Raw genomic sequence first — 17,601 nt, 5'->3', positions numbered from 1 at the left:
GGTGAGGAGTGGACTTAGATGACCTCTTGAAGTCCCTTCAATCTTAATCATACTGTGATTCTGTGGAAAAATAGGACATCTAAATTGACAGAAGTCTCTGCTAAAGTTGTTGCTTCTCTCATATGTTTTTGTTCATCACTGGAGTCTGCCTGGCACAGAAGTGGCTGTGAACAGTGCACAGTTGAACAGAATCCTTTGCAACTCATTCATGGTGTGTTTGCCAAGTGAAGGAGTAATGGATAGCAAGTTTGAAGTCTGTGTTGTTCTGCAGGATCACTATCCCTTCCTGTTCAGTTCTTAGCAAACCAAAGCATACCAAAACAATTGAAACCTACTCTCTATTGCCAGTCTTGCACAAAAGTGTGTGTTTTGCAGTTATCAAAGAGCTTTCTCGGAACTATTGCTCTCAGATCTTCCCTGGTAACAAGAAGAGATAGAAATACATCTGTCATTCTTGGTTTGTTTTTCAGTTGAACCTGTGATAATGAAATAAATCACTTTCCATCAGGAAACTGAAAATGATAGGAAAACATCCACCATTGTCAGAAGCAAAATCATGACATTTGGTTTAGTTTCAGATTGTTCCAGTGACTATGTCTGCTAGTTACAGTACATTCACCTCTGAATCTGCTGTTATACCCCTGGTTTTATCGGTAACAACTCTGCCTTCCACAGTTTTCTCTTTATTCTGCACAGGTAAGAATCTCTATAAGAGTGAAACTTTAAAGTATCTCTTAATCAACGCTCACCCAGGTTCACTGCAATAAAAGATTATTGACTTTTATAAAAGAGTTTTCAGTGACGGAAACTTTAATTTACTTCTTGAGTAAAGGTTTGCCACTGGAGACTTGCTAATGTGTTGTATTCACATGGAAAATTGAATCCAAACTGTGCTGGTGAGGCATTTATGAATTTTGTGGTAGATTCATTTAAATATAGGGTTTCTATTGGTTTGAGAGAAAAACAGTTTTACTGAAAACTGTTTGTTTATTTCATAGAATATCTATCTGACTCCAAACATTGTGCTTTGGAGAAAGAGGGGGTTTTTTTATTTGTTTATAGATCAACAAAATTTGAGAAGGCAATTTTGTGAATCATGCCAGATTTTATTGCTGCAGTTGGGGATTAGAGCTTTCTCTTGCATGGAGCAGAACACATATTTTTTTACAGGATGAAGCTGGGTTTCTGAACAGCACTAAAACACAACGAAAAATGCAGAATTCCAGGCTTAGTGCTAATTTGTTGAAAATTTACCTCAGTTTTCAGGGATACTTGGAAAGACAACAAGAAATGTATCTTAATTTAAAAAATGTCATTCAGCAGTTATTTTGTTAGAGATTTACCACTAATTTTATCCAGGAAAACTAAATACAGTGCTGGGTGGGGAAACTGCTCTTCCTTCCACCATCAATTTCCCAACTCCTCCCACAATATATGAAGAAAAGAGGGTAGGTTCATGACCCCTATCAGCTTGCAGCAGGATACCATCATTGCCACAGATTAATACACGTAAATTTATAAATTTTTTTAGCTAGCCCAAGCTCTTACTTGGTAATCAGTTTTTGCCTCAGTCTGATAATAAAGTGGGCCCCAACAGATGACTTACATAATATGGGTATTAACTCTTCCTTGACAGATGAGCAATAGACCATGTTATTTTGCTTTAGATCGTCAACAAGGTTAGTGGAAAGATTACTTCCTCCTCAGTTGTGTAGAAAGAGCCACATCCTGTCTCAGTATTGCTCTTCTTGTTGTATGATTTTATGTTGGTTATGATGCCATGATGATTTTTTGCCTTTTCTTTTAAACCCCTTTTATACCTTTTTACAACTTCTGTATTCTTTAGTGCTTTTTGCCTACATTCTTGGACTTGTTTGTTAAGCTGAGAGACTAAACATTTTAGAAGCTTTGTAGCTAGGGATCAGTGTGCCCCAGACCCCAAGGTCCTCTCCAGAACACATTCTGTAAACTAAGATAGAACCATCCAGGGGAAGGCTCCTTGGGGAGGGGGGCTCATTGGAGTCTCTCATTGGGGAATTTTTGATAGATATGCTAATTAGTAAGACCTATAATGTCATACCAGATCTTTTGGGAGTGTGCATTGAGGTGCATTCAACCTAGACATGGTGCACCTAAAGATCCTTTAAATAAATACCAAGGTAAAATCCCTTTTTCCCTTTAACCATGTTTGCCTCTTGATTTTAAGACCAGGGAAAGGCATCAGTTAGAGATGAAATGACCCCAATATAGTATCATGGCAAAGATGTGATGTTGCTTTGCTACACAGTTTTTTGGGCCAGGAGACCTGATTCGTATTTGTTTTTCTTAATAGCATTTTGGATAGCTCTAAAGGAAAGTAACTAGTTTGTGTGACCCATTGATTCCCTGAGGCCGTTTATTATTTCCATGTGTCCTAAATAGGGTAATACTTTCTCCCGAATGAAGACATGAAGGGTGGCCTATATAGGATGGGGAAATAGCAGAGCCTCTAATACAGCTGATGTGTTTTCTTATTGCTTTTCTTTGTGTGTTGTCATGGAGAATAGTGTGAGAGAGAGAGTGGTAGAATTAAAAAAAAAAAATAAGGGAAAAAGGGAAAAAGAATACTCAGTGATTAAGCAGGAGTCTGGGATTATTCATGCCTTGTAAAGCCTCCCACAGGAGTGTTGTTCAGGTCATGTCAAATAGGCACCAGATAAGCACAGGGCTGCGATCCATGGTTCTGTGCTCTGTGATACACGCTGCAGAGATCCCTGCTTCAAAAAGTTGTAGCTCTTGTAAATACTGGTGACAGTGGTCTCTTCTATCATTGTTTGCAGACGATCTAGCTTTACTCACCTTCAGTTTGCCTGTGAGAAGAGCTATCAAATTTTTCAAGACAAATGTGAAGTGGGGTTTTGTTTCCCCAAGAAGCTGGCTGGTGAGGCAGAGGGGCTACATTAGGGATGTTCATAGCGTAGCTCTGCAGTGGATCAGGTAGCTACCGGCTTTGCATAGCAACATTGTGGCCAGCATATTAAATCATACGTCACTTTATCCAGCATTTGTCATCTGGCAGCTTCAAACCCTTCCTAAAAATAGAAAAAGGTGAATACTTTAGTTCCCACACTAGAGAAGGAAAGGTTGAGGCAAAGAGAAGTCAAGTACCTTGTCTGCAGTCACACAACCAACCAGCCTGTCTGGGGAGAATTGACTCCAAAAGGAATACCTTCCATTTTCCATTACCTGCTTTTTTGTTGTTTGTTGGTCTTCTCTTTTAGTTTCATTTTCTATGTGTTTATGCGGGATGAAATATGCAGACTGCAAATGCGTAAATAAATTCAATTGTGTTATTTTTGCAGTGACTAAAATGTCCATATATTTTGTGTGATTTTTTTTCTTAAGAAATATTATGAAACACTTTCATAGGGTAAAATACATGTTCTGCATTAAATAAAAAAAGGCAAAGGTGAAGACCAATTTTTTTTTTCTTTTTCAAGATTTCATAGAATGAGCTAAATAATTATCAGTCACCTGGCATGTATTTTAATCTCTCCATGTTTGTAAATCCCCCTTGTGGAGTGTAATGAAGCATTGAAATACTGGAGTTTTAACTTTTAATTTTTAACTTCAAAACACAGATAACAATTCAGGCAAACACAGCAAAGTAGAAGCTGCCTGTGGATGTGAAACAGGAAGCACTAGTAGGTAGACACATGTAATAGAGTTGCATTTGCTCTTGCTCAACTAGATATACATCAATTTTAATTAACACGTTTTTTGCTTCAGCTGCTCACGTCCCTTCAGCAGTGAGTGGGTTATGCGTTTCCATCCTGCATATACCACCAGCATCACCACACGTCCTTCTCTAGCTTCCCCCTCCCCTTTCTACACAAATGTTGCAACACAATCTGAAATTTCCTCTTTTCTTTCCTTCCTGCATTTCTTACAGGTTCCTTTGCGTCAGAAGGCAAAAAAGAAAAGTCAAGGTAATGAGAGATTGTTTTTTCTTTTCTCTCCTGGATTCCTCTTTTGTTATTTGCTTAGTATGTCTTATTCTTGGGAGGGTGAGGATTTTGTACTGCTACTCAGCTGGTGAAAAGCTGCTTTTTATCTCCACTGATTCTTACACTGATTCTGAGAAAAATGACAACGGGCTGTTCCTTTGGACTAAATCCTTGTGGTATGTTAATTGAATCAAAGCTGGAAATCAGTGAGGTAGAATCAGCTGCCTGCACAGATGAACACACTAGTGGTTTTCATGTACTTGGCATAATAGTTTTCTCTAGCTGACTTAAATAGATGTATTCTTTTCAGTGCAGCTGTGTGAGGGAAAATATATGCGTGCTTCTCTTAAAAGGATCAAAGGCTGTATTTTTAATTTGCAAAAACTCATTTATGGTTATCTTAGCATTAATTACTATCTGCATTATCTACAGTTTACTGTTTTATTCCTGAACATCAGCATGCCTTTCAAATGAATGTGTGTTACTGTCACAGCCATTATAAAACTGAGTGACTTCTAAGTATGTTTTAAGCTATGCTTGGGTGACTTGCTGAGATTCCTCAGTAAGGATGATATCTTTAATTGGCAGCAACATCTTTCCTGGAACTGCACTTTTAAGCAAGCACAACACTTATTTTTAATGGCACAGGGTTCTTTATAATGAGCCGACGGAGGATATCGTGCAAAGAGCTGGGGCAAGCTGATTGTCAAGGATGGCTCTACAAAAAGAAGGAAAAAGGAGCTTTCATTGGCAACAAATGGAAAAAGTTCTGGTGTGTGCTAAAGGAGTCATCACTGTATTGGTACAGCAGTCAGCTGGTGAGTACAGCGTACATCCAGCTCTGGGTGCCAGACAAACAGCATCTGCTGAGAGAAGGGAGGGAAGCTGGGGTCACAATTTAGGTGCACCCCGGAGGAGTACAAATAACTGGGTTTATTTCTCAGTCCTGGCACTTCTTGTGATCTGGGAAGTGTCTATGTGAATGTGAAATATGCAGAAAACAATGTGTTTTCTAGTTCAGCAAGTACTTGTGAAATGTTAACTTGCTGTCTCTTTTGCCCTGTAAAGAGCTGCTCTTTGAAGGCTCTGGTGGCACTTGAATTTGAGAAATATTTTCCTGGGTATAGGCAATTTGCAAACACTTGCTATAAAAACTCAAAACAGGAATGTTTCTTCATTTCTTATTAATTTAATTTTCAGAAATGTCTCTCCTGTTTCTTTTTCCATCCCTTTCCACACTGAGATTATTCTTTTTATTTGTCTGCTTGGTTTCTTTTTCTTTTGTTTTCAATATTTTTCTTTTTTTTTCCTATTTAATTTTTTTCCTTTTTTTTCTTTCTATTTTTTTTTCTTTCTTTCTTTCTTTTCTTTTTTCCTTTCAAATGGTAGAGGGCAGCTGGCTTTACTCTGGGCTTGTTTGATTGGGCAGAGAGGGTGTCTTGCCCATCCTAGGAAGATTCAGATATAATTATTCTGTTCACTTTGCTGTCTGGCACTGCTACCTCTAAAAAGCTCTTAACACATTCAAATGATGGCGTGACAGAGCCCAGAATTAGGGTGTGAAGAGAATTAGGGTATGCCAGCAAAAACATAGGTTGAAAGTCAGCAGCTTCAGTGTTGAATTGTGGATGGACATGAGGTTCTCTAAATGCAAATTAGCTGCTCTGGAAATCAGCATGTCCCAGGCACAGCAAAGGATGAAAGATTAAAGGAACCCTTATTAATTCTTAGAGCATTTAAAAAAAAATCAAAGGCAATCTGGGCTGTTTCCACTTGTTTATTTCCATTGCAATAATCCTCATTAAAAATGTTGCTAACAGTCTCAGGGAATAAATAAAATAGTTTAAGCCATTTAAAAAAATCCTCATACCCTAAACAAAGCTTTACTCATGTAGAGTATGTCACATTCTCCCTTCAGTTGTGGGTATAGTGTTAGTGTTTTTTGGTGGGGTTTTTTGTTTGCTTGTGTGTGTATGTGAGAGAGAGAGATATTTTTTTTGTTTGCTTTTTTAAAATCAGAATAAAAACTTTGACTGGTACTTCAAGATGATATTAGCTATTTCTTTTTGAGGTAAAATGAAAGCAACTCTGCTAGTCTTGGGCTGTTGTTTTATGATGTTGTGGTAGTCTGATATAGATTTCTTTCAAGACTAAGTTAAATACATGCATAAGAGAAAGCAAAGAAATAGAAAAATTAGATAAAAAAAAGTTTTAAAAGGCACTTTTTTCCCTAATGCTTACAATATCTCTGTTTGAAGGACATGGCCTGGCAGATATTCTAATCAGCAGCATTAATACGTTGCAAAACCTTATTAATATTGTCTGTTATAAATCTGTATTTGCAGTTATACTTCCGGCCAGCCATTTTAAGAAAGGTGAGCTGGCTGGCTGAGGTGTCTTTTTAGACATGGAAAGTATCAGAAAGGAGTAATCCAGAGGAGTAATCAAGCTGGGAGGAAATGAAAAGGCAAGACTATGAAAAATTTGCCTCTGGGAAGAGAAGGGTGATGGGGGAGAGGTGCAAATTCCTCCTCTTCTTTCAGTTGTTTTGGCCAGGTTAAATTCCACTCCTGAGATCCAGAGAAACCATGATCATGCTGGTCCCAGTGCTCCTAGACAGCAGTCATCCTTTTAGTCCATGCCTACTTCCTGACTGCCACTGGCTGCCCCCAAATGAACAAGGCTGAAAAATAAGTGTCAGTCTCACTCCAACTTATTTAATTTCCCCTGGAGAGCTCATGTGGCTTCAAAATACTGTTGTCTTGTGTCAGCCCTGAGTTCTCACCTGTCACAGTTGTTCTTTAAGTGTGCCAGCTGGTAATACCTCTTTGCTTTTAACTTCTGCCAACTCTCACACACTATTTTAAGTTAAAATCACAAAGATTCTTTGGGCAGCCTAAAGTGTTCTATATAACTATAGATCCAGGCAACGTTTGCAGAATGTCAGGGACTGTGGGGTTTGCTAAGACCTGCTTTCTTAAATTCTTGAGAGCATGCTCAGAGTCCTATGTTAGATCAATTAGACCTAGATATTCTCACTTCTAGATTGATGAAGGAGAAATAGCAGTGACATATTCACTTGCTTGCTTGACATTTAAGTCTCTGGCCTGGCATTAGGATTGCCTGCACTTCCACTGTCTTCAGTAAAGTTAATCCTTGGTCCTAAGGTGGTGTACAAGATGACAGTCTAAAGTCCTGTTGAAACAGGAGTCCTGCTTCTCACGTGCCTGAGGCTTCCTGCGACCAGCCCTTTTACAGAGGCTGATGCCAAAGGTGGTGATGAAAGAGTGGGGCTGACGTCAAAGCTACAGGTTGCCTGTAGCTCTGCTTGAACAGTTCTGTTCTTGTGAGAAATGAGTGTGGTTTGTTTGTGGCTGTGTGCAAACCAGACACCGGCAACTGTAGCATAGCAACAGGGTGCTGGACCTTTTCTCTAATGGGGATGGAGAAAATAGAGAGTGGGTGGAATTTGTATGGGAATGTGCATTATCCTGGATTTGGGTAGATTACCTCACCTGAATATCATCATCTTGGTCAAGTTTGTCTTCATGTGCCTCTGAAGCTCTGGATGTTTCTGTGAGTCTGGTTTAATTTTTCTTCAAGCCACTCTGGTTCTAGGTCTCTCACGAGAGGCAGATTTTGGTATATGATATAGGACACTTGTTGTGACATTTGCATCTGATATTTCCTTCAATCTAACATAAAAATATTTTGTGAATGCCACAACTCAAAAGAGTAAAAATAAACAGGTCAGCAATAGCAAATCAGACACCCCAAGAGTCAAGATTCTCCTTACTGAAAGAAAGCTAGAGAACCCAGGCAAATCTGAATAAATTTTCGATGAGCTAGCTGAGGTCAGGGCCTGGTGGTCTCAGCAGGTTTGGGTAGGCTGCCCTGGAGCCTGTTCCCACACACCCTTCTTCTTTCTGCAAAACACGAGGCATGTAAACTTCTCTTTGCAGCATGGAAGCACTCCCAGTCTGGGGAGGGGAAGCTGTTTGGACTAGGAGGAAGCACAGAAGGGTTGTTTTGCAATGAAAACACAGGAAATGTCAGAAAATGGATCTGAGCAGTCAGACTTTCTGAGTGCATTCAAGAACACCAGACTCCTTGGACAATGGCTCTTCACTGTGTTAGTGTTTGGTTCCTTTTTTTTTCAGTACTGCTCTCTGTAGGCAGTTGCCTTGAAGAAAAAGTGTTTAAATAGTACAGTTTGTGATCCTGCCTGACCCTTTAGCAGTTTCAATTCTCATACTGAAACTCCAGAGGGAATTAGTATTCTTACATAGGAAGAGGGGTGGTGGGGGAGGATTGTCACATGTAATCCATGCTCCTGGTTCTTTGTGCTTGTTTCAGCTATGTTGGATAGTGTTGGCTGGAATGGGACACAGGAATAAATGCCTCTATCTGGTGGGTCTTTAGGGTAGCTTGACTGGTTTTCCAAATAGAGTTGAAATAGATTTTTGCAGAATATGTCAACGATGGTTGTCATGGGGATTCAGCTGAAAAGAAATATAAATATAATATTAAAGAGTTGCAGGCTGTGATCTACTGTCACTATTTATCTTTGTACCTTTTCTTCCCCCCCCCCCCCCTTCACTGCGCTTAAATTGGTCCTCACTCCAACAGCTTTGCTGGAAGCTGTATAATTACAGTCTTTTAAAAGAAAAGTCTTTTACCTTTGAGTTGTAATAGCTGCTTACATGGATGAGAAAAAGTCATTGATGTTGGCTGATTGCGCTGAGAGGCTTGGGGACCTCTGGCCCAATATCTTACACAAATTATTCAGTGTTCTACAGGATGGCTCATTGGTGTACTTGGCAGAGAGAAAAAAAGGCTAAAAAGTCTGAACTGCTTTTCCAGCATCCATAGGGTCTTCTGGGGGCAGTGCTGAAACACTGTAATGAAGCCATGAGGACAACCCTGATTTGCAGATTGGAGTTGTTCCGCAATAATCAGATATTTCATTTTAAAGCACTATTTTTAAAAATCTTGCTGCAACACTACACTCACTTTAAATGATTTACTAAATCTCCTAAAGCCACAACATTTAGATAACGTATTGAAGCAAGCTCAAAAGGACATTAGCCTCTTTCATTGGATTCATGCATTGTGTTTCATAAATAATTATTTTTGAGTGCAAAGCTTTTTCTGTGAAAAAATGGCTTTCTTTTTTGCCAAGAGCATTTGCAGAGACTGTTGTTATTAATGAAATTATTTTTCTACAATTTGGAATAGCGAAAGTACAGATTTATGTTAGGCTAACCTCCATAAAACCCACAAGAGATAACAGCTTATTCTTTTAAACATCCTGATTAAGTAGAAAGCAGGTCAAGGTTCTTTTTATCTGAGTTATTAGAGCTAATTTACAGCTTTGCATCAAAATTTGAAGGAAGCTTGAGTGAAAAGTGTGAGTTAAATAATAGCATGCTAAAGTCATGTTAGAGATAACATTTTGGAAGAAAGAAAGCACTTAGGATTTCTATATGCTTTAAAATGTCATTTTTATCCCAAGAATGACTGGGAAGATGACTTTCACATGTTCTGTTCCTAGGGTTTATTTGGAATTCCATTTGCTGACTGTAATAACATCCATAAGGTTTTAATGTTGTGACTTCTTTTCCTTTTTTCATTTCTTTTTTCCTGATAATTATGAACTACATACGCATCAAGCCCCTCTTTTCTGTTACATAGATGGCACATTTGAGATGTGTACAAACAGTGCTTTCAAAGCTTCACACCATTGTCCTCCTTCCTTTCACTTATACATAAAATGAAACATAATTTTTTCCTTAAATTAACAAATATGAAATCACAGACAGAATTAATATAAAATCTGAATGGATTGAGAGAGAATGTGTATGTGAGAACATAATCTTTTACCAACTGGAACATGCCAAATACTGCATAAGAAGTCTGGGGTTTCTCTGCTGTATAGCTGTTAACATTAAAGTACTGAAATCAAAGCCTACAGACCTATTTTCATTAGTAATTTAGAGGGTGCTTCTCTAATTTAGGTAGAGGAGTCTATCTAAATTACTAATGGATTAGTTCAGTGGTTCAAGTCCAAGTTCCATTTTTGCATGGGTGGGAGCATTCCAGGTGGGTGTCTCCACAGTGGCTTACGGGGTCCTGATAATTCACTAGTCCAATACAAAATCCAAACACTCAAATACTTTTATACATTGACGATAGAGACAGTGACTTATCTAACAGCATTTCATGGACTTAATCCCCTCACGAGTGCTTCTGCAGCACTCTAAACTGTTTGTAGGATGCAATCTAGACCAATGGTTACTGCACTGATAGACAGAACTGGCTGAGCTGTGATTGCATTTGAAACATTTAAGAAAGGCCAAACCTGTCCCAGACCCGAATCACCCACTCACCCACCTGATGGCTTACCTAGCTCAGGCCATGGATTTATTGCTGCATGGGTACCTGGGTATATTCCTTCACACAGGGTCTCATGCATAACTTTTTCTTAAACTGGGATTGTTGATTCATATTGCAGAGAAACAACTGGCACTGTATGCATTTCTCACTTGAGGCAGGTTTCTCATCCAGCAATGCCTGCAATAGTGTTTGTTGTACCTCACGGACAGCTTTTTTGAGATTGGTCTCTGGTATTCTCAGATTGGTCTTGGGAACTAAATAGGAATTTTGGTGTTCCCAATACAGTAAGTGACCATCTTTTTGGTACAGAAATGCAGGATAATACAATCTCTATCTTTAGTACAGTGCAGCCCAAGAATAGAGCTCCTTCATTACTCACCCCTACTCATTTACTCATCCTTATATACTTAATATACTGTGGATCTGGGATGGTAATACTAGCTTTAGTTAGTTGTTATTTATCTCAGTGAGTTTAGTCTCATGAAATTCCAACCTATGGAATGGAAACAAAAGCTCCCTGAGCTAGTCTCTAAACAAGTTTTACAGATACAAATACAAACAGAGAGTGCTAAAAGCCCACAGTAGCAAATAAACACTTTTTCATACAAATATTACAAAATGAATGTTTTTCAGCCCAGATGTAAAAAAATCATTTTTTCTCCTATGCTTAAAGAAAATAAGAAAACCCCCTTCCACCAACGCTGTGTGTGTGTGTGTCCTGGAGCAGCAAAACCCTTTACTGGTGATGATGCAAAATACAAACCTCTCATGTGAATGCTTAATACATGTAAATGGCAGGAATGATAGTTAGGCCATGATTTACTGTATACCAAAGAACAGATATGCAGATGTGAGGGGAAGCCACCCATTGAAATATCCATTCTGTATCCATATTTCAGTTCTTGGAGATTCATACTTCCAAGCATTAAAGCTCAAAGGCTTTTCTTGATGAACATCTTTTTATAGTCTTGTCATATTCATGCATAATGAGACTTGAGATACTGTCAGTCATCTTCATTTATCCTCTGCCTTTGTAACTGTTGTGTATATTTTACCTGCTTTAACTCAGTGTACATTTTCAGAATTTTAATGTGTCTACGAGTAATGGCTGGGAGCAGCAACAATGTGATTCAGGAATGAGCATTCTGTGTTTTGGAAAGTACATTTTTTCCTGATGTTATATCCTACAGACTTTCAGCTACATTATATATCGCTCATCTTAGGAGGATTCCTAATCTTATAGTAGATGACCAGGTGTATGTAGATAGATGTAGTAAAGGAAGATGTTTCTGCTTCAGATGTTTCAGTTTCAGGCAGCACAAACAGGGATTTGAGGCTTGTCACTGCAGTTTTGCTGGAGCAACGCTCTGACTCAGAGTCCTGCTGACTGAGAGCAGAGACGTCAATGCTCAGCAAACCTTCTTGCATCCAGAAAGGGCTGACTGGATATAAACAGGGTACTGTAAATGTCTGCCTGGATTTTGCTACCTCTTGTACCATGCCTGCAAATTTCTGGGGGAAGTGATAGCTAGGTGACCAAAGCCATCTGAGGCAGGTTTGCAGTGTTTAAAAACAGAGCTCAGCTGCATGGGATGATCCCCTTGCACCTCGTGGCAAGGCAGCAGCCTGCATTGCCTCTGCTTTGCTCAGGTACAGGTGACCCTGAAAAATGGTCCATGCTGCAATTACACAGGGGACACCCTACTCCATTTCTACTTAGAATCATCTTGGGGAACTTCTGAATTGTATTTTTCAGCTATACATAGGTCATTTTATGTGCTGCTGTTACATGTAAGATGTACATGTGTAAGATGCATACACGCTGTGTCACAGCACAAACACACCTTTGAGATTGTAGGTACCATCCTGACCTGAACAGATGATATAACCCTTGTTCATCCTTATTAGTCAACAAAATCTATGCTCACACTCTGCCACTTGCACCAACAGGAGTGATGGCTCTCCAGCACCCAGGATTTGCACAAATATAGCTGGTATAGAAATATTTCATCAGGCGTTAATCTGTCCCCATGGTGATGAGCATATACTTTCACAGTATAAAAAGCTGTCAAAAACAAGCACTTGCATGTTAAATATTATTCAGCATTGGAGTCTACTGTCTTACCAGTTGGTTGATTTGGTGATATTTAATTTTTTTCTTTTATGGAAGGCTGAAAAAGCAGAAGGATTTATAAGACTTCCAGACTTCAGTGTGGATCGAGCAATTGAATGCAAAAAAAAGCAGTAAGTTTATCTCTTGTTCCCACTTTTGCATGATTTTTTTACAACGTTGGAAGGAATGAATCTCTGTAATCTTTGGCAGTGAAACTGTGGGGAGTTCTTTTGTATTGTATAAATAATGAGATATTAATTGAGCTACTGAAAGAAAACTATATTGCAAAAATATTTTTTTAAAATCTCTGCCAGATGTGCTTTGGTAAAACCACAAACAAAAAAACCAGGTCAATGTGCCAAATGCTTTCTTTTTATTTCTCCTTTTTTTCATTCACTGCTTATGAGTAAGCTGTAATTCTCAGATGCCCCCTCTTAGTTGAGGAGGTCAGCAGTGGTGCAAGTAATGCTGCATCACTCCAAGCCTGGACTATTCTTTAGGCTGCTGTGGTGCAACTGAGCTTGGGCTGTACTTGAAGCCTTTGGATGTGCAGGGAATAAACACTTTCTTTAGTGGGGTGCACATTTAAAAATATTCTCTCCAAACTCCATATGCAGCACTGACTTCCAGCTGCTTCTGAGCACACTTCAAAGGTTTGGAGGGGTGCTGCTGTTGTTCAAAGTTAAAAGCTCAGCATGGTTTTAATTGTGTCACTCAAGAGAAAGTCTTCATTCTTCTGTTGGAGAAGTCAGAAGAGTCAGTCACTGTTCACCAGCTGTGTGCTGGTGATTTTACTGCATCACATGTCCCTTCCCTCAGCCATCCATTTTCTGTGCTGTGGGGTCTTAGCCTTATTGACCACTCATGGAAGCCGTTCCATGTCTTGGGTCACTATTGGTGCTTTCTCCAAACCCTTTTCAGGTTTGCTTTACATTTCAGAGCTGGAGGAAGCAAAACTGCACATGGTATTTGAGTAGTGGGAAAGCAACAGGATTATGTAATGAAATAATGGAAGCCTTTGTTTTATTCTTTATTCCTCCTTTTTTAGTTCCTGTAGTTTATACTCTCTGGATACTGTGTGGCCTAGGAAATGAGCTAAAAATAGACTAGAGTTATAAAGAAAGAGCTATATTGATGACAAGCTAATCCGGATTAATTCAGTGGAGCGAATAAATATTTTAAATAATTCATTCAGCTATTATTTTTTCTTTCTTATGGAAACTAGTTTTCTTCATATCTCTTCTATTTTTCTTTTCCTGAAGTGCTATTAAGATCAGCCACCCACAGATCAAGACATTTTATTTTGCGGCAGAAAATGTTCTGGAAATGAACACGTAAGTAGGAGCAACTGGTCATGTTTCATCCTGTCTCATGCATGAGAACACCCTTTGAAAGTTCATTCTTTCACTGTCAAGCAGTTGACAAATTTATTTGCAGAATTACTGAGTCTAATTTTTCTGGTCACTAAATGGAAGAAAACTATTGCACTTTGCTCATTAATTATAATTGAAATCAGAAGTGCATAATTAGCCCAATTTTGATACTAATCTTCCTAACATTTGCTGATATAAATCCCTTTCTCTTATAGAGGTGCTACGATTTGATAGCAAGTACATCACCTTGGAAGAAGTGAGGGGACAAAGGAAAGAGAGGGAAGAACTTAACACAGTTTTGTCCCAGAAATTGTCTAGGACTAGAATATAACAATTTCTGATTTCAGAGTACCACGTCAGCTAACAAGGAGGGTTAGAGGGCTATAAAGGGCTGTTTCTTTATTGCAAATAAGCATTAATCAAGCACCAAACTACACTGTAGTTGAATGATCCTCATGACAGGTCAGAAATTTTCCTTCCACAAATGTCCAGAAGAAAAACAACCAGATAATTTTCAACGGAAGAAGTAAAAATGGATATGAATGCTGCCATTTTAGAAACTACCGAGCTATCAGAAAGATATTATTTTCTGCTGATCCAATTTTGGCTGATTTAGATATATCTCATATCTTTGCCTTTTCTACTTTAGATTGCAGTCTGTTCTCTATGTTATTGCATTAAATGGCCAAATACTGGCTACAAAGCAGTACAGTGTAAATGGGAGGAGAGCTCCTATGACAGTCAGGTCAGGATTTTAATCCTGGCTCTACTGGTGATCTTTGTGAGAATTTTCACAGGACATTGACTACTCATTCCCTCATACAAATTTACCACTATAGAAAAAGAGAGAGGTTGAGAGAATGTGTGTGATTTTCCAAAAGGCCTATAGATACAGAAATGTACAATATTACAGTAATGTATGTACACAGATATGTATTAATAAATCTGTGCTCTACAAGTAAATATAGATGAGAAGAACCTGTTGCCCTTTGCAAGCTGGAGCAGCACAGAGCATTCTGGTGGGGAGATAACCATCCATTTCTGTGTTCTTGCATTTCCTACCAGAGCTCCTGAATGAAGTGACAAATTCCTGAGGCAGATAGGATAAGGACGACTGAGAATGAGGGACTTCTAGACAGGAATATTTCCATAGAGAGGGTAACCCTGGGTGAGAGAGAAGAGATGGAAGGACATATGGAGAAAGAAAATTAGAGCTAATGGAGGATATCAGTGAGTGCTAACAGCCAGTTTGGAGCCCAGCTAGAAATTTACATGTGAGAAATGTTTAGGCTCCTGTGAGTGAGTGATTGAAATCTATGCAGGTGTCTTAGCTCTTATGCCTCTGGAATGATTTTGTTCAAACTCCACTTCTTGAGTCAATTTCATTTTGGCTTAAAGCTAGGTAGCCTAGTGTTAGAGCAGCCTGCGCTGTGTTGAACTAAGTCCTCACTGTTGCAACTGATGATGTTTTCCTTGGCAAAGTATAAAATACATGCATTTAATACATAAAGTACATGCATACTCACACATATGTCAAAACAGACTGAAGGACATCTGTTCTCTTGGCTCCAGTGCTGTAAATACACGTGTGAATGGTTCCACTGAACTCACTGGAGCATTTGTGTGTTGAGTTTCTGGTGTGCATAAATGGTTGATGGATCATAACCTTTTGTAACTCTTCATGCATATATCTATATACCTGCCCATACATCTCTATTAAATCAACAGTAGATTTATTAACACAGTCATTTGTTTCACTAATTTATTATGTATTTGCTGTTGTCATGCACACATGAAAAGTAAAGGCATGCTGACTAGCTGCATGCATTTACCTGGCCAGTTGTACATAGTTATTAGTGACTTGGCTGCCCTTGTCATTAATGAAGTCCCAAAATTATTTACCAAATCTTTTCCTTGTTAAGGTGGGTTTTCATTTAAAAAATCATTCTGTTAGAATTAGCTGTTAGAAAAGAGTCAATAGACTACTCTTACAGAAATGACACTTTGTTTTTCTGAATTGTTTGTGGCTCTATTGTTCATACTGCAGTCTAAAAGTGCAGTTACTTTGACGCTGATCTTCCAAATTTCCCATTGCTTTAGTAGAACCGAAATCAAACAAAGTGGTGTTTTTTCCAGTAATGAATTCCTGCCCTTCATACTTTCTCTATTAATGCCTTGAGTTTTAATCTTAAAAGCTTGAGCTTTTTCAGTTGTCAGCTACTTAAAATCTGGATAGATCTGAATGAGCTGCAAGCAAACATAATATACAAAAAGTATAACTAGGGAATGTTTCTAGCACTAGAAAAATGCAGCCACCTAGGAAGACAAGTGAAAAGAACCCTGTTAATATCTTAAAACAACCCAGGGAGTGAGACTTACTAAAACGAAAAGTACATAGCAAGGTGAAGAACGTGGTATGTTATGACCAAAAACTTGGTTTCAAGTGGCACAGACTGTGCTGCAATACTTTTGGCCAGGGCAGCTGATATCGTCTTCTACAGCTGCCATGCCTTTTTCTTCATCTCAGGTGAAGGATGACACCTCAACGGCTGGACTAAATCTCTGACATGGTGTTACAGCACAAAGACTTTTTCTTTAGCTTCCACAAATGCGACTCCTGGTCATCAGTAGTACCTTTTTACAGTAGCAGGGAAAGAAGATGTCCCAGGCAACTAATCCTGTTCATTACAGGAAATATTAATATAGAGGTGACTGGTGCCTTTCTAGAAGATGATCTAAGAAATAGAAACTTTGACATTTAGTCTTCAGGCTAATGAAAACAGATGTGGTGATGTAGAGCACAACCGAAAGGAACAAAACTCATGAGCGTGAGAGTGTCCCTGACTCTGTGTTCCCTCTGTTTCAAACACAGGTGGCTAAGTAAGCTGGGAATGGCTGTAGACCCTCAGGCACCAAATGGGAAGAACGAGGAAGGTATGCTCCTCACTGGTTTCAGCGTGTAACTACATTGTGCTCTTCACAGTTTTTGTTTGGCCAAATTTTTGTCGGCTATTTTCTTTTTTTTTAAACTATCATCTTGGGTCTGTCTACTCTCTGAGCTCAGAGAAACCACATTGTCACAGCACAGAGTAATCACAGGAGAAGAAAAAATGGTGAGAAACAGTGTGAGTGAGAGACACTCGGTGATCTTGTCAGAGGTGTGTAACTACTTTCTGGCAGTTTGCTGGCTTGCTAAGCCTACCAAGTGTGAAGATGTACAGCTGTGCTGCTCTGGGTTTTGAGCTGGTGAGTTATATTACAGGAGTTGTGCTGCAGTATGGCAGCTTGCAGGCCTGGGAACACCTTGTGCTCTGCAGACCCATCCCTACTGTGTTCTCCAGTCCTGGGGGTTTCAACAACCATAGTGTTGGGAGACAAGGGGGTGGGTGGTACTGCTGTTCTGGAGCCTACAATTTGTTTCAGAGCCAAGCTCGAGAGTTCATTATGGAATGAGAAACTTTAGAAGTTCCCAAGCAATTTATTTATTGTCTTAATTTGCACACTGACCCAATATAACTCTTTGGTGGGAGGATACCTGCACTCAAATAACAAATCTGGGCAGAGGAGCTGATTTAGAATGAGAAGTGCTCTGGGTAGTATTATGTTACCAAACCAGGAATGGACTCTAACCTGAGGAAGATGTGCCATCATCTGGGCTTTTAACTCTCCGAGGAATATGCGTCACCATCAGAGCTTTTAAGTCTCCATTTTTAGAGTATTGGTACCAAGTGCC

The 17,601-nt window shown here is 39.1% G+C and overlaps 1 protein-coding gene across 6 annotated transcripts in view; it reads left to right on the top strand.

Annotated features, from left to right (window-relative positions):
- IPCEF1 (interaction protein for cytohesin exchange factors 1) overlaps nt 1-17,601 on the top strand; it is an 84,061-nt gene that overhangs the window by 38,412 nt on the left and 28,048 nt on the right. For 2 of the 6 annotated variants that reach the window (XM_048299872.1, XM_048299871.1), the window contains exons 3-7: nt 3,932-3,968; nt 4,635-4,804; nt 12,553-12,626; nt 13,758-13,829; nt 16,741-16,802. In XM_048299872.1, coding sequence (XP_048155829.1) covers nt 3,932-3,968; nt 4,635-4,804; nt 12,553-12,626; nt 13,758-13,829; nt 16,741-16,802 — 415 coding nt within the window. Of the gene's footprint in view, nt 1-3,796; nt 3,969-4,006; nt 4,163-4,634; nt 4,805-8,088; nt 8,119-12,552; nt 12,627-13,757; nt 13,830-16,740; nt 16,803-17,601 lie in introns of those variants that run through there. The other 4 variants (XM_048299870.1, XM_048299869.1, XM_048299873.1 and 1 more) reach the window with 3 other exon arrangements.

This window comes from Corvus hawaiiensis, chromosome 3, assembly GCF_020740725.1.
Source record: "Corvus hawaiiensis isolate bCorHaw1 chromosome 3, bCorHaw1.pri.cur, whole genome shotgun sequence".
NCBI classification, from domain to species: domain Eukaryota; kingdom Metazoa; phylum Chordata; class Aves; order Passeriformes; family Corvidae; genus Corvus; species Corvus hawaiiensis.
Note: the sequence above shows the minus strand (reverse complement) of the source record. Positions and strands in the feature narration are given on the sequence as shown.